The 26,122-nt window shown below is 50.2% G+C and overlaps 1 protein-coding gene across 2 annotated transcripts in view; it reads left to right on the plus strand.

Annotated features, from left to right (window-relative positions):
- The window catches only part of OGA (O-GlcNAcase), a 548,350-nt gene that overhangs the window by 153,127 nt on the left and 369,101 nt on the right, over positions 1–26,122 (plus strand). For both annotated transcript variants that reach the window (XM_086922657.1, XM_086922658.1), the window contains exon 7: positions 18,385–18,669. In XM_086922657.1, coding sequence (XP_086778783.1) covers positions 18,385–18,669 — 285 coding nt within the window. The remainder of the gene's footprint in view (positions 1–18,384; positions 18,670–26,122) is intronic.

Raw genomic sequence — 26,122 nt, forward strand, 5'->3', positions numbered from 1 at the left:
TACTTTGTTTGAAGTCATGACGGAGGTCTCCGATGCTGGGGATGTCAAGGACGACGATATCCAGGAGATCACGGAATCTAACCCCGAAACGGAGGTCGAGGACGACTACGACGCAGAGGCCGAGGATTTCGATGAAGTCGTCGAGGAGGTAGGGGACGACGACGGGGCCCTTGCCACCGTAGAGGATAGCTCGGACGAGGAGCTTCCTCAGACTGACTCCGAGGCCGTCCAGATTCATATGGCCCAGGTCGAGGGATCGCCTTCGGGCCTTACCCGAGACCTTGATGTACGGTCCACGGCTCCGCCTTCCGGCCCGGCCACGGATACAGAATCACTTCCGGTACCTCCAAAACTGCAAGTGAAACCTACGGTCTCGACGCCAGATATATCGAAACCGAAAGTGCAGATCGCGCTGGTCGGGTCAAACTTCGGAGGCCTCGGCGCCGAAGAAATCGAAAATGGCTGTCGAGCCGAAGAGCCAAGCCAAAATGGCCGACCCAAAGGCTACTACATCGAAGCCGAAGGTTAAGGGGTCCGACGCAGCCGCATCGGCGCCGAAGACGGTCGACGCCGGCAAGGGTCGACTCGATGGCAAAAAAACGGTCGACGACCCCAAAAGGTCCACTCTCGACCCGAAGAAGCGGCAGGACGATCCGAAGTCCCTCTCTGCCTCGCCGAGTGCGTCGACTCCGAAGGGTGCATCGTCGGTCTCCGCTCCAAACCCAGCCGCTAAAGACTCTTGTCGAACCGGCGCGTCCATCCGCCTCGTTCACTAAGAAGGTTACGGAGTCCCTACAACGAATCAGGGAAGGGGCCGCAGCAGTCGAGCCGAAGAACCCTGTGCCGCCCAAGCCTCTGGAGAAACCGGCGAAGGCGCCTACGCCGATCCTTTTCACCTTGCCGCCTAAGACGGCGCCGAAGGCTTTCGCGGCTAAACCGAGGGCCGGCGTGCCCGAGAAGGTGTCTTCGACGCCGAAACAGTCGTTGGTGGTCCCCGGCCCACGGCAACGACCACTTGCAGAGGAGGATGTCAGGAGCATTTCATCGACGCCAACACGGGCAGACTTTCCCTCCTGAAGAGAAAAATCACCCCTGAACCACAATTGGAGTCATACAAGATTCCACTCAAAAGGAAAATGGACTCTGCTGGTACTTCTGCCTTGATAGAGCCCATTTCGCCACAGGCTCACGAACTCTCGCCCACTCATTCCAATGTCGAGGCAGGTGAAGGCGACGACAAGGATGAGTACAGCTATCCCATCTACACAGACCCAGAGGATGTGACTGAACCATGGTCTGCTGGTGGCGATCCTGGGGACCCGCATTCTGGACAGGAGCCTCAGCTTTTCTCAGCCAAAACTTCCCCCACTGAGGACTCTGCGGCCTTTAATGCCCTCATTGAGAGGGCAGCAGCCAATCACAACGTCCAGCTCCATGCTGACCCAGTGGACGTCGACTTCCTCTTTGACACCTTTTCGGTCTCTGAAAAGACTGTAAAGACTCTGCCAATGCTGAAGGGTGTTTTGAAGCACGCGGCTGAGGTGTTCAAGGATCCCACCCGGGCGAGGGTCATCAACCCGAGAATCGACAAGAAGTACAGGGCGGCGCCCACTGATCCAACTTATATTAAGGGACAGTTGCCTCTGGATTCCCTGGTTGTCTCCAATGCCCGCAAAAGAGCCAACTCACGGACTACGGGTGATGCTCCTCCCCCAGACAAGGAATCAAAAGTCTTTGAGGCTTCAGGGAAGAGGGTGGCAGCGCAGGCAGCCAATATGTGGCGCATATCCAACACGCAGGCGCTACTGGCGCGTTATGACAGGGCACACTATGATACTCTAGAGACCCTTTTACAGCATTTGCCCGATCAATATAAGGAAGCAGCAGAAATGTTAATACAGGAGGGGAAGCTTATCTCCAATGCTTCCATAAAGTGCGCACTAGATGTGGCTGACACCGCCGCACGCGCTATTAACACTAGCGTTATGCTTCATAGACATGCATGGCTAAGGATATCTGAGTTCAAGCCGGACATTCAAACTACCATCTTGAACCAACCGGTCAACCCAGATCACCTGTTTGGCCCTGAGGTTGATACCACCCTTGAAAAGATGAAGAAGGACACCGACACCGCAAAATCTATGGGTGCCTTGCAATCCCAGCAGTTTCGGAGTGGGTCCTTCGTCGCTCCAATACTAGGGGCACCTCAAGGGGTCAATTCTCGCAGTCAGCGCAGTTCTACAAAAGCAACACCCAAACTTCTTATACCAACAAGGGTCGAGGTGGTTACCGCGGCAACAACACCAAGGGCAGAGGACGTGGCAACAACAGCTCCAGGTCCTCCACCGCCAACAAACAGTGACGGCTTGTCACTGCCCCCCGACCACGCAACACCGGTCGGGGGGAGACTCCAGCAGTTCCTGCCTGTGTGGAAGTCCATCACCATGGACAGGTGGGTCAGGACACTTGTCCAATTCGGTTATTGTCTGGAGCTCACATCCACTCCACCCAACATACCCCCAAGGCACCGTCCTATGTCCGGCGAGCACTTGCACTTATTGCAGCAGGAGGTCACAGTCATGCTGCAAGAAGGGGCAATAGAGCTCGTGCCCTTGCAGGAAAGGGGTACGGGAGTTTACTCCCTGTACTTTCTTATTCCATAGAAGGACGGATCCCTCAGGCCCATCCTGGATCTCAGGCCCCTCAACTTTTACATCCTATCAGAGCATTTCCACATGCTCACACTGCAGCAGGTTCTCTCACTGCTTCAACAGTGGGACTTCCTGGCAACTCTGGACCTGAAGGATGCGTACTTCCACATTCCACTACATCCTTCACACAGAAAATACCTCAGGTTCACCATACAAGACCAGCACTACCAGTTCAAGGTTTTGCCTTTTGGGGTCACCACAGCACCCAGGGTTTTCACAAAGTGCCTGGCGACGGTGGCGGCACATCTCAGACGTCAAAACATTCACATCTACCCCTATCTGGACGACTGGCTCATTCAGGCGAAGTCGGCCCAGCAGTGTGCCGACCACGTGTCCCACACCATTCACCTTCTGCACGATCTGGGTTTCTCACTGAATTATCCAAAATCCCATCTCCAGCCCGCCCACATACGGCAGTATCTGGGTGCGACTATAAATACTCTGGCGGCCACAGCACAGCCGAATTCAGTGAGAGTCAACAGCATTCAGTCGCTGATCCAAAGATTCAGACCTCAACACTCGCTTCCAGCGAGAGTGTTCATGCAGTTAATAGGCATGATGGCCTCCTGCATCTCCATTGTCCCGCACGCAAGACTACATATGCGTCCGCTTCAGGAGTGCTTGGCATGTCAGTGGACTCAGGCTCACAACCAGTTGAAAGACCTAGTGTTGGTGAGCGGTTGGGCGTACAACTCTCTACATTGGTGGAATCCACTAAACCTTTGCAAGGGCCGACCGTTTCAGGAGCCTGTGCCACAGATTATCCTGACAACGGACGATTCTCTCCAGGGATGGGGAGCGCATGTACTCAAATACACTGTGCAGGCACTATGGACGCAGCAACAGGGGAAGATGCACATCAATGTTCTGGAACTGATGGCAATCTTCATGGCACTAAAGGCCTTCAAAGTGCATCTATGCAACAAGGTCGTGTTGATCCGGACGGACAACATGACGGCGATGTACTACATTCAGAAGCATGGAGGCACACACTCTCCGCAGCTGTCTCATCTGGCTCAGAGCATGTGGAAGTGGGCCATTCAGAGGAACATCTTCCTCATGGCGGAGCATCTCCCAGGCAAAGACAATCAGATGGCGGACCTGCTCAGCAGGCACAGCCACCAAATGCACGAGTGGGAGATACATCCATCAGTACTCCAGCCATACTTCCAAAGGTGGGGTCATTCAGAGATCGACCTGTTCGCCACTCAGGAGAACGCAAAATGCCAAAGCTTCGCCGCCAGATTCCCACACCCACTGTCGCAGGGCAATGCGATATAGATGAACTGGTCAGGCAAATTTGCGTACGCTCTTCCCCCCAGCACCACTGATACCGCTGGTGGCACGCAAACTCAGGCAACACTCGATGACTCTCATCCTGGTTGCTCCAACATGGGCTCGTCAACCATGGTACACCACGTTTCTGGAACTGTCCGTGGTACCACATCAGAGGCTACGTCTCACACCCAGCCTTCTGACGCAGAGCCATGGCGACATTCAGCACCCAGATCCGCAACAGCTCAACCTGGCGATCTGGCTCCTGAAGTCCTAGAGTTTGGCTACCTAAACTTACCTCCCAATTGCATGGACATCATTCGGGAGGCAAGGAAGCCTACTACTAGAGCCTGCTTCGCGGCAAAATGGAAGCGGTTTGCCATTTATTGTGCAAACCACAACATTAACCCGCTTGATGCTTCCATTCAAGACATCATCTGTTACCTGTTCCATCTGTACAAGTGTAATCTTGCCTATACTTCCATTCGCATTCATCTGTCTGCGATGGCCGCGTATCTCCAAAATAGACAACACCTTTCGCTCTTCAAGGTGCCTGCCATCAAAGCTTTTTTGGAAGGCCTCAAACGAGTCATTCCGCCACGGACTCCACCAGCTCCTGAGTGGAACCTCAATGTGGTTCTTACCAGACTGATGGGTCCTCCCTTTGAACCACTGCATTCCTGCGAGATTCAGTTCTTGACGTGGAAAGTGGCTTTCCTCGTAGCAATTACATCGCTACGGAGGGTCAGTGAATTGCAAGCCCTCACAATCCAAGAGCCTTTTATCCAAATTCATTCCAACAGGGTGTAATGTAATGTAATGTATAGGCATTTATATAGCGCACTACTTACCCGGAGGGTCCCAAGGCGCTTCGACCGCTGCGAAACCCTTCCTGGCTTCCCTGAGAGATGGTCCCTTAACCCCTTCGAAGCGGCCGCTTTTTTTCCCGTGTGCGGCCGCCGGCCGGGCCATGACGAACCCCAGCCGTCATCAGCACACGAGCACCGTAGTGCATGATGGCTGGGGTTCGTCACCAGCATGGAAGGGGTTAATGGGTATCTCCAGGGTGAGACCAAGCATCCCCGGCGGTCTGGTGGGGCCGTTAGTGAAGATGAGGCAAGCTAATGCCCAGAGTTGCCGAGTGTGATCGCTGATCAGAGTGGGCACCGAGGCGAGAGAATTATCGAGTCCGCTGACCCTGGTCCAGAAACCTGCCGCGCCAGGAATCGAACCCTGGTCCCGGGCCGTCCTCTGCTCTCGGGTCTGCCGCCTCTAACCAGTGAGCCACACTACTCCGCACTCCGCACTCCGCACTAATCCTAAATTCCTGCCCAAGGTTGTGTCTCAGTTCCACATCAACCAAACAATCGAATTACCTGTTTTCTTTCAAAATCCTGAGTCACTGGCGGAGCGGTTGCTCCACACCCTTGACGTTAAGCGGGCCCTATTGTATTACATTGATAGGACCAAGGATTTTAGAAAGACTAAACAACTCTTTGTCGCCTTTGCGCCACACCACAAAGGTAACCCTATTTCCAAGGCTGGTATTGCTAGGTGGATCGTTAAATGTATCAAGATCTGCTATGCAAAAGCAAAACGCACTCTTACCATTCCAACAAGAGCCCACTCCACCAGGAAGTTGGGGGCCTCTATGGCTTTCCTTGTAAACATTCCCTTAGAGGACATATGTAGAGCAGCAACATGGTCTACCACACACACATTTACTAAACATTACTGTGTTGATGTGCACTCCAAACAGCAGGCAGCTGTAGGGCAGGCTGTTCTCAAGACACTTTTCCAAACTGCTGCAGCTGGCACGGGCGGCCGCCGTTAATGGAGGGACTGCTATGTATTCTATGCACAGATATGAATTCAGCAGCCCACATGCCTCGAACTGAATATGCTACTTACTAGTATGCATCTGTTCTTGGCATGTAGGGCTGCTGACATTCATATCGCCCGCCCTCCTCCCCGGCGCCTGTAGCAGCTGCAGTATTCACATATATACTCATGGCATGGTCATCATTCACTGAGTTTCACTCCATCTTGGCCACAATGGCTAAAAACAATCTGAGGATGGAGTCGATGCCCATGCGCACTGTAGTCCAGGGGAGGAGCCACCTATCTCGTGATACTTCGAAGACTCTTCCAGGACAACAATGTGCAATCATCTGGACCCAACACTAGGCGGCGATCTATGCACAGATATGAATTTCAGCAGCCCTACATGCCAAGAACAGATGCATACTAGTAAGTAGCATATTCATTTTTTTGTTGACGCCCTTTTCGTCCGGCCGTTCCGTACAGGGTCGTCTGCTTTGCGGCTGTCTCAAAGCAATTTCTTATCTTTAGGGGGCGTGTAGTGGCGGATCATGTTTCCGCTTCACAGGGGCCGCGTCACAGCACAGCACAACACAACATCCTCAGAAGGCAGAACCGTAGCAACAAGGTCAGTGAACGTAGGGCTTTCTGTTAAATCTCGTCCGTCTTATCTCGGTGTGTATCTGGATGCCGCCCCCTGCTGCCCGAGAGCCTCCCTCTCTCCAGACGCTCTTCCTCCGCTTCACCCAGGGGTCTCTGGCTCCCCGCTGCCTCCCCTGCTCGAACTGTGGTCTGTGACAGCCGAGCTGCTGTACTCTCAGTGAGCTGTCAGATGCGTGGAAGACTTTTGCTGAGAGCATGGTGGGGAGAGCAGAGGGAGTGGTGAAGGAGGGGCAGACAGACAGCCCTCGCGAGTTTCATGCCGAGCGCGTTTCCCTTAGCTCGGCTCTCCCACGCACCCGTCCAGCACCCCTCCAATAATGACTGGGCGCCGGGTGGAAGATCTCGCGTGTGTCTGATGAAGTGCACGCGCATTCAGGCCATCGCCAACAGCGGTTGTAGAGAGCAGTGATCCTTCCCAGAAGGCAACGACAGGGAATGGCCCTAGCTCGTCACCATAAGTCAGAGGGCTTCTCATTCCCTCCCCCCACACACTTCCTCATCCCATTAGACACTGAGGCTGGAGATCAGCAGTGCCCAGAGATCCTGAAGAGGGCTATTTCACTTATTAAAAACTCAGACTGCTTGCATCGATGGATGAATGGATGGATTGGCGAACGAAAGAAAGGCTGAATGTGTGGGCGAGTGCAACAGCTATATGGATGAATGATTGAACTAGTGAATGGACGAACATGTCAATGGCAATGGGTGGACGACCGAGCGGCAATTAGTGAATCGGTACATGAATGAATGAACAACAATGGGTTAATGCCTGGATGCGTGTAGAAACGCAGCAATGATTTGACGGCTTGATGTAGAAATGAATGCCAAGCGATGGACCATGTTAGCGCTGTAGTTCTTCCTTACATCACATTTCACGTTTACTTAATCATGCATTTTCCCCAGTTTTTTTCCAGGATGATGTTTTTTGTTGTTGTTTGTTTTATGACCAGCATGTACTGTTGTATAGTGCCTACTGAGTTAATGTCGTGCCTTAGTTCAGGTTGTAAGAGCCACGACTGAGAGCAGTGCTTTAAATGGGCCGGTACAGTCTGGTACTGAATACCAGCACGTTTTTATTCTGAGAGGGAGAGGACCGGCACTTCTCAAGAGTGACGTGATACTTTTAATTGTAGAGCATTGGCACTTCTCAGAAAGTTGCTAAGCTATTGGCATTGCAAAAGATAATGCCTTTTATTTACGTTTAAAAAAAAAAAAGCCATGGCTATTTACAATGTCAATAGCTCAAGCTAAAGTAAAATGCGAGACCTATTACTTTGCAAATGCTTGTCTTAGAAGTCTTTTCGGCCATGAGATATAGTGACTACACTTATTGCCGGTAACTGGCATGAGAATCTGCTCCATTGTTAGATTGTTTTTTCGCCGTCGTCTGGTTCAGATGTGTCCCTTGGAATTCCGGTTCGACGCCGTGCGGTGTTCTCTTCAGGTCTGCTCAGATCCCTTTTACTTGTTGGAAGAATTATACGTATATCTCGTGTCGGTTCCAATCATCACATAGCTGCTTGCTTCTAACAGCTGCGCCTCCCAGTACGGTCTTCATCGATTCCTTGACACCAGAGAATGTACCCATAATGGAAAGAACTCCATTACGCTACCGCCTGAAGTGGTGAACAAAGTACCAGAGGACATCAGGTGTGTAACTTAATCTGTCCCCAGACCACTAGGATGCCTCGCCTTCCAGAACAAGAAAACCCTTTGGTACCGTCAGTACTGTCACATCTGCTTTGATGGCTCACCACTGATCGGACGATACTCCGGACATGTTTGGAGATCAGAGAGCGTGAGCGGCAGCCAGAAGCTTCCGGTGCCGAGGCACAAGTGATGGTGATTGAGGAAAGTTCCAGCTCCGAAATCAAAGCAAACAAGCCTCCAGCTGCATAGTGCCCAACCTCAAAGCCGCCAGCAGTGAGTACTACCATAATGCCTTCCTTGACACCACTGAGAAGCTGAGCATCTCCCTCAAGGGGGTCGAGCCTCAAGCCCATAAGTTAGTCATTAGGCCTCCAGTCCGCCCCTGCCGCAAGTCCATGGTTGGCTCCGAATTGTCGATTAAGACCAATGCACACCCAGCTCTCAGCATTGAATCCTGTCTCAAAGCAACGATCTTCAGCTCCAGCCTCAAAGACTCATATTAAGCCATCCTGGAAGTCTAAGTCTTTGAAGCTGAAATCGGGCTCTGTGCTGGCAAGCCAAATGACATCCTCTTCTCTGAGAAAGCAGACGTCCAGGGCAGCATCTTCTATTTCTTCCGAGGATTACATCAACATGCATCCCTAGGCCTTATGGAAGTCCCTTAAACTCCTTGCCATTTGAAGTGCAACTGTCACTCCACCCAGGTCGTGAGAAAAGGTCTGAGGATCGGTCGTTGAGCCCAAAATCATAAATGTTATCAGTCGTTGGGCCATTCGGCTAAGTTGTTCAAGAAAAAGAACAAGAAGATCGAAGAGGTCTTCAGACGAGACAAGGGAGCGTCGTCATTTAAGGCCACGCTCCGTGGTTGTGCCTGGGCTGGCTCCATTCCTCCACAACTTTCTGGGAGCCGCAGTGGCCCTGTTGCACTTCGCGAGTTCTGAGGCCATGCGCCTCCTATTTGAGCTGCCCATCCCACCGGAGCGCGCCTTGAGCCCTGCAGGTTCGGGAGGTGTTCCTACTGGTTCCCTACCGACAGGTGTGCCCCCGGTGCCAGTTGGGCCCCTTTGATCCACAGATGGATCCTGACTGGCACCGGTCGTACCATCTTGCCCTTCCCCTACGTCGATCCTGATGCCAACCCGCCTGGCGCTGTCTTCCCCATTTCGATCACACTCTGACAGACTCTGACATGGAGCCAGTGGGGCATCATCGAGCACTGACTGAAGCCATGCCTTCCTGAGCCTGAGCCCTATTCCTATGGGCACAGACCCACCTACACACAGACCAGACACACACAGCCCCCCCCACACACACACACACACAGACCCCCCCCCACACACACAGACCCCCCCCCCCCACACACACAGACCCCCCCCCACACACACAGACCCCCCACACACACACACCCCACACACACACACACACACACCCCTCCCACACACACCCCTCCCACACACACACAGACCCCTCCCACACACACACACAGACCCCCCACACACAGACCATGAGTTATGGTATGGCACCCCTTGCCAAAGCACTCTCTCTCTCCCCTTTTTGGGGAAGGATCCAATGTGTAGGCCTTGGATCCTCTGAGAGAGTCCACTGCGTAAAGGGAGCCTCTCGCAACAGAGATAGGGAAGTGATACCACTTCCCCAGGGATCACAGCTTACTGGACTTTGGACGTTGCCATGACTCGTCTACCTGTTTGTGTCCCAGTTCACCCTTCCCCTCCTCTTCCCATGCTGTGTCTCTCACCCTCCCCTCCTCTTTCCCGCCTTCATTACCTGTCTACTTCCCCTGCTCCAACCCCCCCTCCCCATAATCTCTCACCTTGCCTGCTATTTCCCTTACGTATTTGTGCTTATTGTTTATCTCTACCTTACAAGTAATTATGTTGCCATGCTCTAAGAACTATGTAACCTTTGTATCGATGTAACCTGTAACTATGATCTGATGTTCATGTAAAGCTCTCTGATGCCTCCGGGTCTAGCCAGCGCTATATACAACTTTAAATAAATGAGTCACCCTGCTACATAATGGATTCCCTAAAACCTATGGTTTTTGGTATCAAACACCTCATATTAATACACCCACACTGATTGCAGTGATGGATTTATTAATCGTGCACTCAGAGGGTACCTTAGAGGTACTCCCTGAACCCACTAGTCCTACCACCACAGACTAGTTTCTGACCCCCTAGGAGGTGCGAGCTCCACTCTCAGAGGACACAAAACCGTGCCTGCTCTGCCCGGATGTGTTTGCGCCTCCTCCAAGCAGGATGACTGGTGATCTGCATATCCCTACAAGAGGCTTCAAAGGCCTCTGCTGCCTGTGACAGCCAACCCAAGGCTTCCCCATATGGGAAATGCCACCCTCTGCCCTGGGCCCATCTGGCACGAGGACATACAGGAAAATTCGATATGCAGGAATTGTGTTGCACTGTCAGGCTGGACAAACTTCTAGGGTGAACATTCTATAGTGAACATGAAGTTAGACATTCCATCATCTTGTGTGTGGTGGAATTAGAAATTTGGGACAGGGTGATGCCCATTTTGCAAAGGGAGTAGTCCTCTAGGGGGTGTAGTAACACCAGGGGTACGTAGCCCATTGGCTACTCACACTCTTTAACACCCCTAAATTTAGTGTTTATGGAACCCCATGATACCAGGACTTCAGATTTGAGGGTCCAAAAGAAGTAGTGAACTGAAGTTTGCTGACCCGAGAAGAAGGGAGCATGACTGACTTGGTCCCAAGCCTTCCTTTTTTACCCGATACTTGTGGAGAAAGAAGGCTTGTCCTGCTGCTGTCCAGGCTCCTAGGAAACCCAAAGGGCTGCCAGTGCTTCACAAATCGTCAGAGAACTCCCTTGGAGTAGAGGAGCTACTCCCCTGCAGCCACATGCACCAAAAGAAGCTAGGTCTGGTTCTCCGTCGTGGTGCTAACTGGGAATACCGATGCAGCCGCTCAGGTCACCATAATCCTACAGGTCCGATTCATCCTTCCTCCAGATGTGGTGACGCCAGAACCAAATGGAGCTGCACAGTACCAAATGGAGCCGCACAGTACCATTACCTGTGGTACCGGACCCCTTGCCTGAGCCAAGGCTTGTTGTGTACAGTTCAGACACCAAAACCAAAGAAAACCGATCTACAGGCCAAGGGACTTCAGGGACATTGAGACCCACATTGTGAGTGGCCCAGCTGGCCTCTTTGCCCCTTTTCAGCAGAAACAAAGACCAAGAGTGAGCCTCTCTGACCGCTGCTACCCGACACTTCAAACTACCACTACACTCACGCACCATAGCCAAGGTCCGAGAGAGGCGACAGTGCCACAGAGCTCCCGAGACCGTAAGGCTGATCCCACCCTTGGGTTTGCCAAGACTGGACTTCTAGTTGTCGCCTGCGGCCTCTTTCTGCAAACCCCGGCCAACTGCAAGTGACTCCAGCACTCATCCAGGTGCCAAAAAACACCACTGCACCAAGTCCCACAGCCCAAGGAGAAGTGGGCTAATGGTGTACCTATGTGTCTGAGCATCACAAGGGTTGAGCCCCCTGTGGGTTCCCCTGCACTGGTCCCCCAGTCCCAGCTTGTGGCCTCTTTCTAACTGGACCGTTCCCACTAAAGTGAAGGGGACACCCGACGCCGTAACAAACATCTGCACCCGAATGCCCCAGAGCCTCTTGAGGTTACATGTTGATGTGGCTTTGGACCTTGCCCCATACTCACTTTAAGTCCAGTAGAACAGTCCTGTAAGTTGCTGTTAAGTGGCCAAATGCAGTACATGTTTTTTCCAAATGGCATAATATTACAGATCCCAAAAATTGCACTGTCACCTTTTAATAACTAAAACTTCATCATTCTAAATTCTGATAGATACATCTGCCGTGTGGATTCCTCACCTTGTGAATATCCCCCTTGCGTCAGCAACGTTCGGAAAATTTTCTTCTTAGCACGCCGTCGTGGGCGACGTCACAGGAGCACGGCATCGCGCGTGACTCCGTCTGACGTCACCGACCCCATATTAGGCCCACGCCGGCGTGATGACGTCAGTTCCCTTTTTTCCGCGTCTCCGACGCTAACGGTTTTCGGGATCTTCAGCGATACCAAGTATCTTTCTGACCTATATTTGTCACTGTTTCTCTCTTGCGACTTTGTTCTTCTCCGGACATGTCGTCGAGGAAAACAGGCTTTAAGCCATGCAGGTCTTGTGCCCGCATGATGTCTATCACTGACCCGCATAAGGATTGTTTGTGGTGTCTTGGATCGGGCCACGACGTCAAGAACTGCGAGTCCTGTTTCAAGATGAATCCGAAGGCGCTTCGGGAGCGTGAAGCAAAGTTGCTCTTGGCGAAGGTGAAAAAGGACTCTGGGCGACTTTCGAGATCTAAGTCACGGAGATCGAAGTCGAAGCAGAGGTCTCGGTCGAGGTCGAGATCGGCGTCGAGGTCCAGAGCGGGTTCGAGGTCTGGAGACGACTCGAGGTCCAAGGCGAAGGCGAAGTCGAAGTCCAGAGAAAGGTCTAGGTCTAGATCTAAGTCGGCTTCCGGGCATGCTTCAAGCTCTTCGAGGAGAAAACATAAGAGGAGGAAGCACAGTTCGAGACATCATTCGGGGAAGGATTCCTCTGACTCGAAGAGAAAGTCTCACAAACACCGTAAGGACTTTGTTTCTCCTTCACCTGCTTTGTCAAGAGTGGGTTCTCCGGCGCCGGAGCCGGAGCCGGAGCCGGGCCCGGAGCCGGTTTCCTCGGAGCATGAAGAAGAGGAGGTGACTCAAGAACCGGCTTCGGCGGAGACTCCTGTGAATCCAGAAGGTCAGGGTGAGGATGTGTCGGGTCGGCCTCCATTGCAACATCCGGTAGGTCCGTACCCTTCCTTCCCTGGTCCTGGGCAGGATCCCTCGCATTTTCTCAATGCGATGTTTGGAGTTTATTCTAGGGCGATGTACCCCGCTGGAGCGCCTGGTGGCCCCATGGGTCCATTATCGTACAACCTGGGTATTCCTCAGTCGTATGCCCCTGCTCCATTTTTGCCTTTCATGCCGGCGCCTGTTTCACCTTGGCTCGGTACGGCTCCACCGAGGTCCTCGACTCCGCATGCGGCTTCGCCGACTCCGGATCGACCTCGCAGTCGAGATCGAGGTGCCACTCCTGTTCTTGACTCTCGTCCTCCTGCTTCGGTTCCTCGAGCGACGTCGGAACCGGCTCCGTCGGAGTCGTTACCGGATCCGTCGACTTCGATTCGAATGGAGTGGTCGAGGCGAAGAGCTCAGCGTCTTCTCGAGCAAAAGGATGATGAGAGTTCAGATGTGGAGGAAGGCGAGCTTCCTGATCATGGTGATGACTTCGAAGAGCTTCGGGATGCTAGTGGTCTGGAACTCTCTCCCGAGTGGGGTCTGCCTTCGACTTCTGATGCACCATCAAGGGACGTGGCTCCTTATCACGTGGTTATTAGGAAGGCTGCTGAGCTTAACTTAAAGCTGCCCACAGTGGAGTACAAGCCCAACATTCTCACGGAAGTCCTGCATTCTCCATCCTCAATTGTGGAGCCTACTTTGCCGTTTACTGATGCCTTGTCAGATCCAATTAAGGAAATTTGGAAGAGGCCGTTGTCTGCTCCTGCAGTTTCAAGGGTTGTTGCAAGGCGCTATAGGGTGGCTCCTGATGACCCTGCATTTCTTTCTACGCATCCGTCTCCGGAAAGTCTTGTGGTTCAGGCGGCTTGTTCTAATAGGGCGGCAGGCTCCTTCCCTCAAGTGCCTGCTGACAAAGAGTCTAAGAAAGTGGATCAGGCTGCTAAGAAGACTTTCTCTTCTGGGAGCATGGCTCTAAAGTCGTCAAATGCCACTTGCCTTTTAGGTAGATATGTGCACGCGCTGATGGACTCAGTGAAGCAGTTGTCTCCAAAACTTCCTGAGGAGGATAGAAAGAACTTTAATGAAGTCATCTCTGACACTCAGGCTGCGGCCCGCATGGTCATCCAAAGCGGCATGGACACTGTGGATTCAGTTGCCAGAATTATGGGCTCATCCATTGCAACTAGGAGAGCCGCATGGTTAAAGTCATCTGATTTCTCAGCGGATGTACAATCTACTTTGTTGGACTTACCCTTTGAAGGATCTGGCCTTTTTGGTAAGAAGGCAGATGTGGCCTTGGAAAGGTTTAAAGACAGCCGTGCCACTGCGAGATCGTTGGGTCTGCAGATGAGAGGGTCTGCAGCTAGAAAATTCAAGGGTTTTGGTAAATCTTCTTTTCGTCCCTTCAAGCAGGGCCAACAACAGCAGCAGCAGCAGAACCCTCTATATAAGTCCTATAGAGGTAGACAGAGGGGTCGTGGTCGTGGACGTCAAGTCTCCTCTTCCTCCACTTCCTCCAATAATGCCCAAACCCCACCCGCATCAGCAAAGCAGCCCTAGATCCACCATTCTGGATCATGTAGGGACAGTAGGGGGTCGGCTTACTCACTTTCTACGAGATTGGGAATCGGTTACATCAGATCTTTGGGTTCTCAATCTCGTAGAGAATGGGTATGCACTTCCTTTTCAGGAGTTCCCTCCCAATTACCCTCCTTGCCAAGGTTATTGCTCGGAGGACCACCTGCTTCTCCTGCAGGAGGAAGTCCTGGCTCTGTTTCGAAAGGGAGCGATAGAGGTGGTTCCAGAGCAGGAGAGGGGTCAAGGGTGCTACTCCCGGTATTTCTTGATTCCCAAGAAGGATGGCAGGCTTCGGCCTATCCTGGATCTCAGGATTTTGAACCTCTATCTCAAACAGGAGAAGTTCAAAATGCTCACCCTTGCTCAGGTTCTTCTGGCGCTGATGGAAGAAGACTGGATGGTGTCGATCGACTTGCAGGATGCGTATTTTCATATCCCAATCCTGAAGTCGCACAGGAAGTATCTCCGTTTTACGGTGGGGTCGCAGCACTATCAGTTTGCGGTCCTCCCGTTTGGACTTACTACTGCGCCTCGAGTTTTCACCAAGGTGATGGCAGTGGTGGCGGCGCATCTCAGGAGGTCAGGGATTCCTGTATTCCCTTATCTAGACGACTGGCTGATCAAAGCAGAGTCGCCGGAGATGGTGCTCCATCATCTGCAGGAGACAACTCAGTTGTTACACAGGTTGGGTTTTTCGATAAACGTACCCAAATCTCACCTGGTGCCCTCCCAGCGCAACCTGTTCATAGGTGCGGTACTGGACACTTCTGTATGTCGTGCATTCCCTCCACCTCAAAGGATTCGCGACATACAGGAAATGATTCCTTTGTTTTACCCTGGAGCGGTCGTTCCAGTCCTGAAGGTCCTTCGTCTGCTCGGTCTGATGGCTTCTTGCATTCTGTTGGTCAGTCATGCACGCTGGCACATGAGGGCGCTCCAGTGGTGCCTCCGCAGGCAGTGGTATCAGCACAACGGGGATCTCAGGGAGTCTGTGAGGATCTCCAGAGAAACTGCAGCGGACCTGTCCTGGTGGGGCGTGGAAGGCAATCTGTCACAGGGAAAGCCTTTTCAGCTACCTCCATCAGTGGCCACAGTGATATCGGATGCATCCACTCTCGGGTGGGGTGCTCATCTGGGAGACCTGGAGGTCAAGGGTCTTTGGTCTCCGGAGGAAAGGTTGTTTCACATCAACCTTCTGGAATTGAGGGCGATACGTTTGGCGCTCAAGGCCTTCCTCCCTTCCCTTCGCGGTCGTTCGGTCCAGGTCCTAACGGACAACACGACCGCGATGTGGTACATCAACAAGCAGGGAGGAGTAGGGTCGCGGTGTCTCTGCAGAGAGGCTCTGCGTCTCTGGTCCTGGGTTCAGGACCATCAGATTTGTCTGGTGGCAAATCATCTGGCCGGGGTTCTGAACGTGCGTGCGGACAGTCTCAGTCGGCAGTTTTCTGCCGACCACGAGTGGAGGCTTCACCCGGAGGTTGTTCGCAACATCTTTCGGATGTGGGGGACTCCTCGGGTGGATCTTTTCGCCACTCGCGAGAATGCTCACTGCCCTTCATTCTGCAGTCTCCAGTATCCGATGCAAGGAGCATTGGGGGACGCGTTTCAGTTGAGTTGGGGAGATCGACTCCTTTACGCGTTTCCCCCCATACCTTTGATTCCTCGGGTTCTGAGGAAGATTCGTCAAGACCGGGCCCAAGTCATTTTGGTCGCCCCGGATTGGCCGAGAAGGGTGTGGTATTCGGACCTACTCCACCTATCCTCTCACCAGCCGCTCCGTCTCCCTCACAGGGCAGACCTCCTCTCTCAGTTGGAGGGGCAGGTTCTACACCCCCACCTCCAGACATTACACCTTCATGCCTGGAGAGTGAACGGGGCAACTTGAGTTCTTTTTCTCTCCCACACGAGGTGGTGGATGTCATTCTCTCTGCCAGGCGTGACACCACTAAGTCCATTTACTCCTATAGGTGGACAAAATTTGTTTCTTGGTGCAGGGAGAGGGATATTGACCCTTTGAGGGCTCATTTGTCTAATATTTTACAGTTTGCCCTTTATCTGGCGCGGCAAGGTTTGGCTGTGTCCACGGTCAAGGGCTATCTTTCGGCCTTATCGGCATTTCTATGTTTGCCGGATCAGCCTTCTCTCTTTAAGTCTCCGGTGGTTGTGAGATTCTTGAGGGGTCTTGTGAATATGTTTCCTCCAACCCCTTTTATTATTCCTCATTGGGATTTGAATCTTGTGCTGACCTTTTTAATGGGTTCTCCCTTCGAACCCTTGCACAAGTGTCCATTGAGGCTTCTCTCTTTTAAAACTATTTTCCTCGTTGCAATCACCTCGGCAAGGAGGGTAAGTGAGCTTCAAGCTCTAAGTTCCAAACCCCCGTTCCTGACCATTCATGCAGAAAGGATGGTTCTTAGGACCAGGGCTGCTTTTCTGCCTAAGGTGGTGACTCCTTTCCATCTTGGGCAGTCCATTACCCTTCCTACCTTCTATCCTCCCCCTCACCCGTCTAAGGAGGAAGAGAGACTGCATCGCCTGGACCCTAAGCGGGCGGTGTCCTTCTATCTGGACAGGACTAAGGACTTCCGGATGGACGACCAGCTGTTTGTTGGCTTTGCTGGCTGCAAGAAGGGCAGAGCGGTGCACAAGCGCACTCTTTCCAGATGGATAATCCTGTGCATCAAGATCTGCTACTCCCTTGCGGGTAAGGACCCTCCTGAGGGTATTAGAGCTCATTCAACTAGAGCAAAGTCTGCAACATCTGCTTTGTCTAGGGGTGTGCCTGTTGAGGATATTTGCAGGGCCGCGACTTGGGCCTCCCTCCACACTTTCGCGAAGCATTACTGCTTAGATACCGAGGTGAGGAGGGATGGCCACTTCGCGCGTTCTGTCCTCCAAGACTTCCTGGTGTAGCAGAGTGGACACCCTCCTCCGGGAGTGGGGACTGCTGTGGGAATCTATTCACAAGGTGAGGAATCCACACGGCAGATGTATCTATCAGAAGAACAAGTTACTTACCTTCGGTAACGCTTTTTCTGGTAGATACTATATCTGCCTGTGGATTCCTCACTGACCCACCCGCCTCCCCGTTTGTCTACTCTGCTATACCTGGTCTTTCTGTATATATGATTATAATACTGTTGTATTGATTTGGTTCTATTTGTACTGTGTACATTGTATATTTGCATATTTGCTATCGTTGGTCCGTCCGTGTGCCTCGAAGGCACGGAAAAAAGGGCGGAACTGACGTCATCACGCCGGCGTGGGCCTAATATGGGGTCGGTGACGTCAGACGGAGACGTGCGCGATGCCGTGCTCCTGTGACGTCGCCCACGACGGCGTGCTACGAAGAAAATTTTCCGAACGTTGCTGACGCAAGGGGGATATTCACAAGGTGAGGAATCCACAGGCAGATATAGTATCTACCAGAAAAAGCGTTACCGAAGGTAAGTAACTTGTTCAGTACGTACTTGATTCCGATCATGGTATCTAAATTCATATAAAAGTATGTGTTATTTTCATAAATTGTCAAATTTCTTTATTGAATGTGTCTCACTTACTGCCTTTGTGTGCAATACATGCTTAGCACTACCCTCTAATATGCTGAACTGCTCGCCCACACTACCAAAAAAGAGAGCATTTGGGATTTCATTTGTGCCTCTGTAAACCAATCAGGTTTTGCCTACACTCTTTACACAGTGTGCTTCATTTTGGATGACAATTTAAAGAGCCAGCTACCTACAGTTGACACTTTTTGACTTATTAGAATTGGGAATGATGCCTTTCAAAATATGCTTGATTTTAAATGTGCTTCACTATTTCCTTCAGGTCCAAAGGTTGTATCTAAAGACATCCCAGTGGAATCAATTGAAGAAGTTTCGAAAATTCTTAAGAGGGCTCCAGTTATCTGGGATAATATTCATGCTAACGATTATGATCAAAAGAGACTTTTTCTTGGACCATACAAAGGACGCTCAACAGAACTCATTCCTAGGCTAATGGGAGTTCTGACAAACCCCAACTGTGAATTTGAAGCAAACTATGTTGCTATTCATACTTTGGCAACCTGGTACAAATCTAACATGAATGGAGTGCGAAAAGATGTGGTAATGGGTAAGCAAATTTGTAAAACATAATACCGGTTTTCTCTGAACAGTATGCATAATTTTTTTTCTCTGTTTAAATAGGGTCAACTTCATACTAAAAGTATAACCTTGTCGCTCTTCCAGCACAGAGGGCACATTAAAACTGAAACTCACATGGGAGCAACATTTTCCAAGAGCATTGCATTAAATATTTTAAACAGCATTACATTAATATATATCAGTGTGACATTAGAATAAAGTAAAAAGGCTATTTCTGTATATATTAAATACATAGACTTAGTACTACAACTGTGGCATAAAATAGCCTGAAGAAATTAACTTCTGTCTAATTTCAAGCAAATAGTGAGTATCCACATGGAACATTTAATTATTAGCTGACATACATAAGAGTGCAGTTGGGTAATTGACAGGAAGATCCATCTTTATCATTTTATGTGCAATTCAGTTTCTCAAATGTTGATAGCTTTATTATTTCCATGATCCAAACATCAATTCACATTGCAGAAGCAGAACTTGTCATTCGTTCAGCAGTCTTTCAGATCTTGAAAGGCATTCATCATTTCTACCAGCACTAGCATGCATATTAAGGGATCTGCTCGGAAAATATCCTTTTTCACAAAAGCTGGGCCTTGAGCTTTATTCAGTTTCTGAATCTCAGGACCTATCCAACCTACTCATCTCTCCTTCTTACATCTATTTCTTGCGTTAGTTCTTTTTTGGTGGTCATCAGGAACAGAATTGCCTCCATTAGAAAGATTTGTAGAATGACCTAGCCACACAGTCTGCTCTGTCTGATTTAAATGTGGCTACCAATTTTTTGGTGCTAAGAACTACTCCTTTCCAAACTATCTTGATATTTTCTGTGTTGTGTACCTTAGATAGATCTTTCCAATAACCCTTTTAAAGGTTATTCTGTATATCAACCGCTTTATCACCTTTCTTCTTTTCTGAATCTCTGAGCTTGTTCAAACCATTCTACTTCTGTTAAGCTAAGAATTTTTTTGTCTTAACTTTAAGGTAATTGCCAAGCCAGTGCTTACTAGTTGCTCTTAATAGAAATCTGTCTAGAACCTACAAGGACCCTAGCGCAGCTTGTTAGAAGAATCTGTGTCAAGGGGTTAATCCACTCCCATCCTACATCAAGAGGGATTACCCTCACTTGCTCTGTCCCTGGAGGGTGCCTGTACTCCCTACAGCTTCATTTTGGCCTGAGGACAGTCTTCCGGTCACACAGTGGGAGCCTGGTAGTCTTCAAGGGAGGAAGTACCCCAATTCCGGGACAGTTGAAATTATCTGTCAAGCCTTGTGGTTCCAGAAATTGTGCCTTACAAACACGTGGTCAGACCAGTTACCAGAAACTACTGTTGCTTTGGGGCCTCATTTAAGCGTATCAGTCTGGTGGATATCTTTTGACAACATTTAAATCTTGGCTGTGACCATGGGGTGCTGGTCCACTGCACCCAAAGAACCTATTGTCCTTACCGTATCAATATTCATCCAGTCCATTTGGACTCTTAACTGGTCTCTCGTCTCCGATAGCTGGACCATGCACCTTCATTCAGGCACTAATGACTGACTAATGTCAAGGAAACAAGAGGTGCAGTCAAAATCATTTGTGGTGGACAGCCTATTGTTTGGTGGTTGGTTAATTGAAACTAGAAATTTCAGGATCTTTAGATGTAACCATTTTATTCCATTTGCACTGACTAATTTGTTCTGTAGTTCCTATAAAACGTATACAGGATCTGCGAGTTTAGACAACATACACTTGGTGGCCAGCCTGATTCCAGACACCCCCACCGGGTATGTTGGCCTTTATACCTGCTAGCTCACAGTGCCACTAGAAACTCCTCTTACCAAGGAGACACGAGTTCTTGGCAACTATCGAACATGACCACCCTGATCCCTCAGGACCGTGGAAACGGTGTACTACTTTTCGCTCAGTCACTCGTGCTCACTAGATCTCAGAGAAAGACACAGAAGAAACTGTAGGGATGTTTTTCCATAAGTATTTGACCAGTCGTCATTCTTGTTTAAAATAAATGTGCTGTAACGATCATCAGACAGTGGCAGATATAAATGACTAAAAGCACTAAGAACGTAAAAGGATGGTAGATTTCTACCATTCTGATATGATCATGAATACAGGCAAGTATATAGAATACAAGACAATAGAATGCGTAAGCCAAGAATCCCTCTAGGATAAAATCAACCCCCATTACCTGAAGTGAGTGGTTGGACACCCCGCAAGGGATGTCAGACCACTGCGAGCTGGAGAATCTGCATGCAGGGTGCTTCAGCGTCTTGCGTCATTGTGTTGGCATGGAAGTCCCGATCCCCTCTGTTTGTTTCAGCAAGATGTGATGTTTTTATACCCAAAGGTCTTCCCGGTGGTTTAACCTTGCTGTGTCAGTGTTGGACCTAGGATAACGTCGGGAATGAAGGTTATACATACTATTTATGGAGGGGATGAGCCCTGCTGAGTTTCCAAGAATCCTCATGCATAATGTATGAGGCTGCTACTAGGGAAAGCCTGCGTTCTGTTTGCAGTGTTGTATCTAGGTAAGAGGTCAGTCCCCAAGAACCGTTGTTGTGTGTAATGTATGGGAGAATATAGGTATTGTTACCTGAGCCTATATAGGGGTACCTATATGGAATTACAGTAGTTTAGTTCTGCACTACTTTTATTTACCAAAGGTGGCTAGATCAAAGTAGAGCCTTGAATTCCATTTTCCTCTGTCCATATCCCATCAAAATGCCCCCTTTATTTCTTCATTGAATTGAAAGCTTTTGGAAAGACCCAAGATGAAGCAAAAGCAACCCTGATAGAATAACGTTGGCTAGGAGACGCCATCTTAAAATGATTTCTCAAGGCTGCACAACCAAGTTAAAATGTTTGCATTTGACTTTGGCCCAGATGGTGCTAGGACCTCCTGGTTCTCTTTGTGACATATATTTGTTTACTAATTTACTTGCCTGCTTAAATAAATGTCTTCTTCTAGGTGAAAGCACGGACAGGACAGTCAAGTTACTATGTGTTATTATATGCTACATTCTTAGTTTCTAAGCTCCTTTTCCTCCTAGAGTAAGCCTTGATTACTGCTCCTTATTCTACTGAGAGAGAGAAATTCAACACACGGTTATTGGCCATTCCAGTTAGAGTATTTTGGGGCGGATTTCCAGTGCATTGTATGATACAGCTATGCAGCCCTTGGTAAAACTGAGCTTTTCACCAGCCCTGAATGCTCTACAGTCATGTACGCCCACTGAAGGTACTGCAGTTATTCTGACATAGTACAAATGCTAGGATCTGATGTTCGATGGACAGTCTTCTTTTATTGTGCCTTTGTAGCTGGGCTATGAAAATGTGAAAGTGAATCAAAGGTCTTTAAATCTACTGTCTGCCTTTGTAAAGGAAGCAAGGCCCGGACGTGAGGTCACTAGTCAAGTGTTTATGGTTTAGCTACAGCCGCTCTCCTTCTTTTTCGTGAAGTCATCCCCTTTGAGATGATCTTGTCTGGGGCCATTTCACTGCATGCACCAGCCAAAATTGGTCACAGGAACGACTGCCAGGATTATCACGCCTTAAAGATGCACCCCAGGGATTGAAGGAACAGAGTATAAACTCAAAGGGAGCAACCTCTGATTGACCAGTTCTGGCTCTTTCAGCCAGTACTTGCTTCATTCTGACTGATAAGGTCCTGTGCACCAACCCTAGGAGCAAAAACACTGATAAGCAGGAGTGTACCCACTGTGAGGTTCACCTCCAGACTGTGCCCAAGACTGGCAAAGAATGTTTGATTGGTAAACTACACGACCTGTGTAGAGAAGAAGTGACTTTCTGCTTCTTACATGAAATACTGAAGGGCCCCTGCCAGGAATTTGAGACCTGATCTACCAATGACAAACAAAGTCCGGCTGACTTGAAGGACCTTCTCAGAGAACATCTTGATGGACTAAGACGGCCACAAATCTAAAGCTCGCTCCAGTAGGCTTCCCAGAAGCCATCAACACCAACTAGGTTGAAGAGCGACTCCATCACATTCATGATTAGCAAAGGGTTTGCTTTCTCTGTCCATTTAGAAGAATCTAGAGTTTTGCAGCATGAATCTTTTCTGGATTCACTATGTTGAGCATTATTCCGCCATCTAGTGGTTGGTTCCGGATTTGTAGTATTTCTTCTCTTCTTTTTTTTTTTCCGTGGCCTGGTGTGCGTCTACATACCACCATTTGGTGTCCTTCTGTGACGTCGACATGCTTTCTCCGGAAGCTCACACCTTTGTTCGCCATCTTCAGATTCTTTTTTTCCACCGTTGGGTCTGGATCGAGACTGAAATCAACGAAAAATATCAGGGAAGGAAAACAACTTTATCAACACACCTGCCTTTGTTATGTTATGTTATGTTATGTTATTTATTCTTTTGTATAGCGCACGGCTACTCAAAAAGAGTGTCCCGGCGCTTTTTGGAAAAGAAAGGCTGCAACACAATAACATAACACCATTAAAAAAGAAGGAGAAAGGCAGAACGAGCAAATACACAAAAGAAACGGGCTACTGGGTAAACAGCCAGGTTTTAAGGCCTTTTCTAAAGGCAAGTAGACTAGTAGCTCCCCGCAAAGTGAGTGGCAGAGAATTCCACAGCTGTGGTGCCAGTAGTCCAAAAGAGCGTCCTCCCAGGCGAGCTCTCTTCACACGTGGGACAGCCGCCAAGAGCAGGGATTCCGACCTCAAAGAGCGCGTCGGATGATAGAAGGCCAGTCACTTTTGAAGGTACTTTGCTCCCACAGCGTGGAGGGCCTTATAGGCCAGAATCGGAGCCTTAAGGGCAATCCGCTTCCGGATTGGGAGCCAATGCAGGGTTTTATACAGGCCCGACGCACTGGCCCGTCTATTTAAACCAAAAATTGCTCTCGCGGCAGCGTTCTGCACCACTTGGAGCCGCTGCAGCAGATATTCTGGCAGGCCCAGGTAAAGAATGTTAGAATAATCTAACCTGGACCCGATGAGAGCCTGCACTGTCAGTTTCCTATGCTCCTCCGATAGCAGGGGCAGGAACCTCCGCAGCATCCTAAGGATGCCGAAACAAGTGCCCGACACCCCAAGGATCTGGGATTTCATCGTTAGTCCCTTATCCATCTTGACCCCCAGGTTCTTAGCAATTAGGGAGGAGCAAGACGGAGGAAACATATTAATGGGCCACCAGGTCTGCCAATCTGGCTCTGTGTCACACCCAAAGAAGAGTACCTCGGATTTGTCGGAATTGCACTTGAGGCTGTTCAGTTGGAACCATTGGAAAACAGCCCCAAGGCAATCCCGGATACTCTCCCCGTCAAAGTCTCCTCCTCTCTTACACGAGAAGAGGAGCTGGGTGTCGTCGGCATAGGATACGATCTGGGCCCCATGCGACTCCGCCAACGCCGCCAACGGGGTCATGAAGATGTTAAAAAGTGTCGGGCTCAGAATCGAGCCCTGTGGGACCCCGACTCCCAAAGGCGGCATAACAGCGGAATCTGGCGCGGCCCAGACCGTTTGCCGGCGGCCGGCTAGAAAGGAAGAAAACCAGTCGAGCACCGTCCCCCGTAGACCTATCTCATAAAGTCTTACGAGAAGACCATCATGGGGGACGGTGTCGAAAGCCGCCGACAAGTCCAGCATCACCAGCATGGCTTTGCCCCCAGAGTCCAGAACCCCTTTAATGGTTTCTGAGACCTCGAGAAGCGCAGTCTCCGTGCTGAGATGAGGACGAAAACCCGACTGGGTGGCATGCAGGATCTCATTGGTCTCAAGAAAATTGGAAAGCACCACTTGAACGTGCTTTTCCACAATCTTTGTGAGAGCCGGCAACAGAGAGATGGGCCTATAGTTGACCGGGGCCTTTGGATCAAGGCCTGGCTTCTTAAGCAATGGTATCACCATCGCCTGCTTCCAGGCTTGCGGGACCACTCCCTGGCTCAGCGAAAGATTCAATAGCGGGTTTGCCAGCGGATTGATCACCTCCGCAACTTTGAGGCTGTGAACAGGGACGCAGAGAGGAGGAAAAACACAAACTTAAACGTCCTATGGAGAATGTGCTTACAGGGGGCTTTCTGGGCGCTGTAATGGACAAGACACCATTCTAGTTATGAGACAATTGCCACCCCAAGAACGCACATAAGGATCAGCATCCGGTCTGTAAAGTTTGCCTGTCGCTCGACCACCGAAGCGAAGATTGCAACGCGTGCTCCACGTTCACCCCGAAGGCTTTTAGGGTGAGCGAGAGGCAGAGAAGAACTAATTATAGCATGCAGGGTCAAGGACCACTACCGTCGCTTCGAGACCTGAGCCCCTCAAGCGAGGAAACTTCGCCGAAGGCGAGGAGGACGCACACATTCAAGACATCAAAGAGAACTCCAAAAGAGGTAAGGGAAACAGCGTCCCCTAGACAGTCAACCGTCCCACGAAAGAGTGACTAAGTCTTCGAAAACAGCCTTTGCGTCGAACATTCGACGGCCGCAAGTGCGTCCTAGGACAAATAGTCCGTCGGTTCCTTTGACAAAGACTCGATAAAACAAAGTCTTCGAAGAGTAGTCAGAAGAAGGACTCCTTGATGTCGAAAAAAGCAGGGGTGAAACAAGCTTCGACTTGGATGTCGACAAGCACTAAGAGAAGGCTTGAAGATCTCGACACCGTAGCACAGGCATCAGAGAAAAAAGAGGCCTCGCTAGGAACCAAACACCCTAGGGCAGAGCCTGACTCTCAGAGGGTAGCGTTGCAGAGCAGTCTGAGGCTTACTCAAGGGAGGTGGTGTGGGCTAGTAATCGCCATTTGCAGGTGCGCAAAAATACCACTCAATAATTGATTGTCCAGTCTGTACTTTGCTTTATAAAAGTAAGAGTGCATTTATTAAACACACACACCACTCAATACTATTCTCCAATTTACAAATATACATAAGCTGATGGAATTACTTAGTGACTTTGCATAACATCTCCTCCCCTCCTGTGGGGGTTGGGGTCTAGTACCACCACTCCCATGTATGCACATCATCTTGCCCCCAATGCAGTGAATTGGTCTTAACCTGGAGCGAGGGCCCTGCGCACTGGCACCATCCCAGTGGCGACCCCCCCCCCCCCCCCCCCGATTACCTCAACAAGCATTAAACGGGCTACACCGGCCTTGGTGACACAGGACCCTGACTGAGCATCTCCTACTGACCATACAGTATGCACCTCTACATCCTAAGGGCTAATAGTTTGGGGTCTTCACCTGAGCCTTTTTTGGGTGTGTCGAGGAAGGGTTGGGGTCGACTGTCTTACTTACGGCCCGTTGAGCTGGAGTAACTTCTTCAACATCTGAATCTTCTGCCTCCAAGATTTTGTCATCAACGCCATGTTGTTCTGAGACGTCAACGCCCTCCTCAAAGATGTCGTCCGGAATTGGAGCTGAAGATCGAGCCATCGTTCTCCTGGCTCTTCGGTCC

This window comes from Lissotriton vulgaris, chromosome 5 (assembly GCF_964263255.1).
Source record: "Lissotriton vulgaris chromosome 5, aLisVul1.2, whole genome shotgun sequence".
In the NCBI taxonomy this organism is placed as follows: Eukaryota; Metazoa; Chordata; class Amphibia; order Caudata; family Salamandridae; genus Lissotriton; species Lissotriton vulgaris.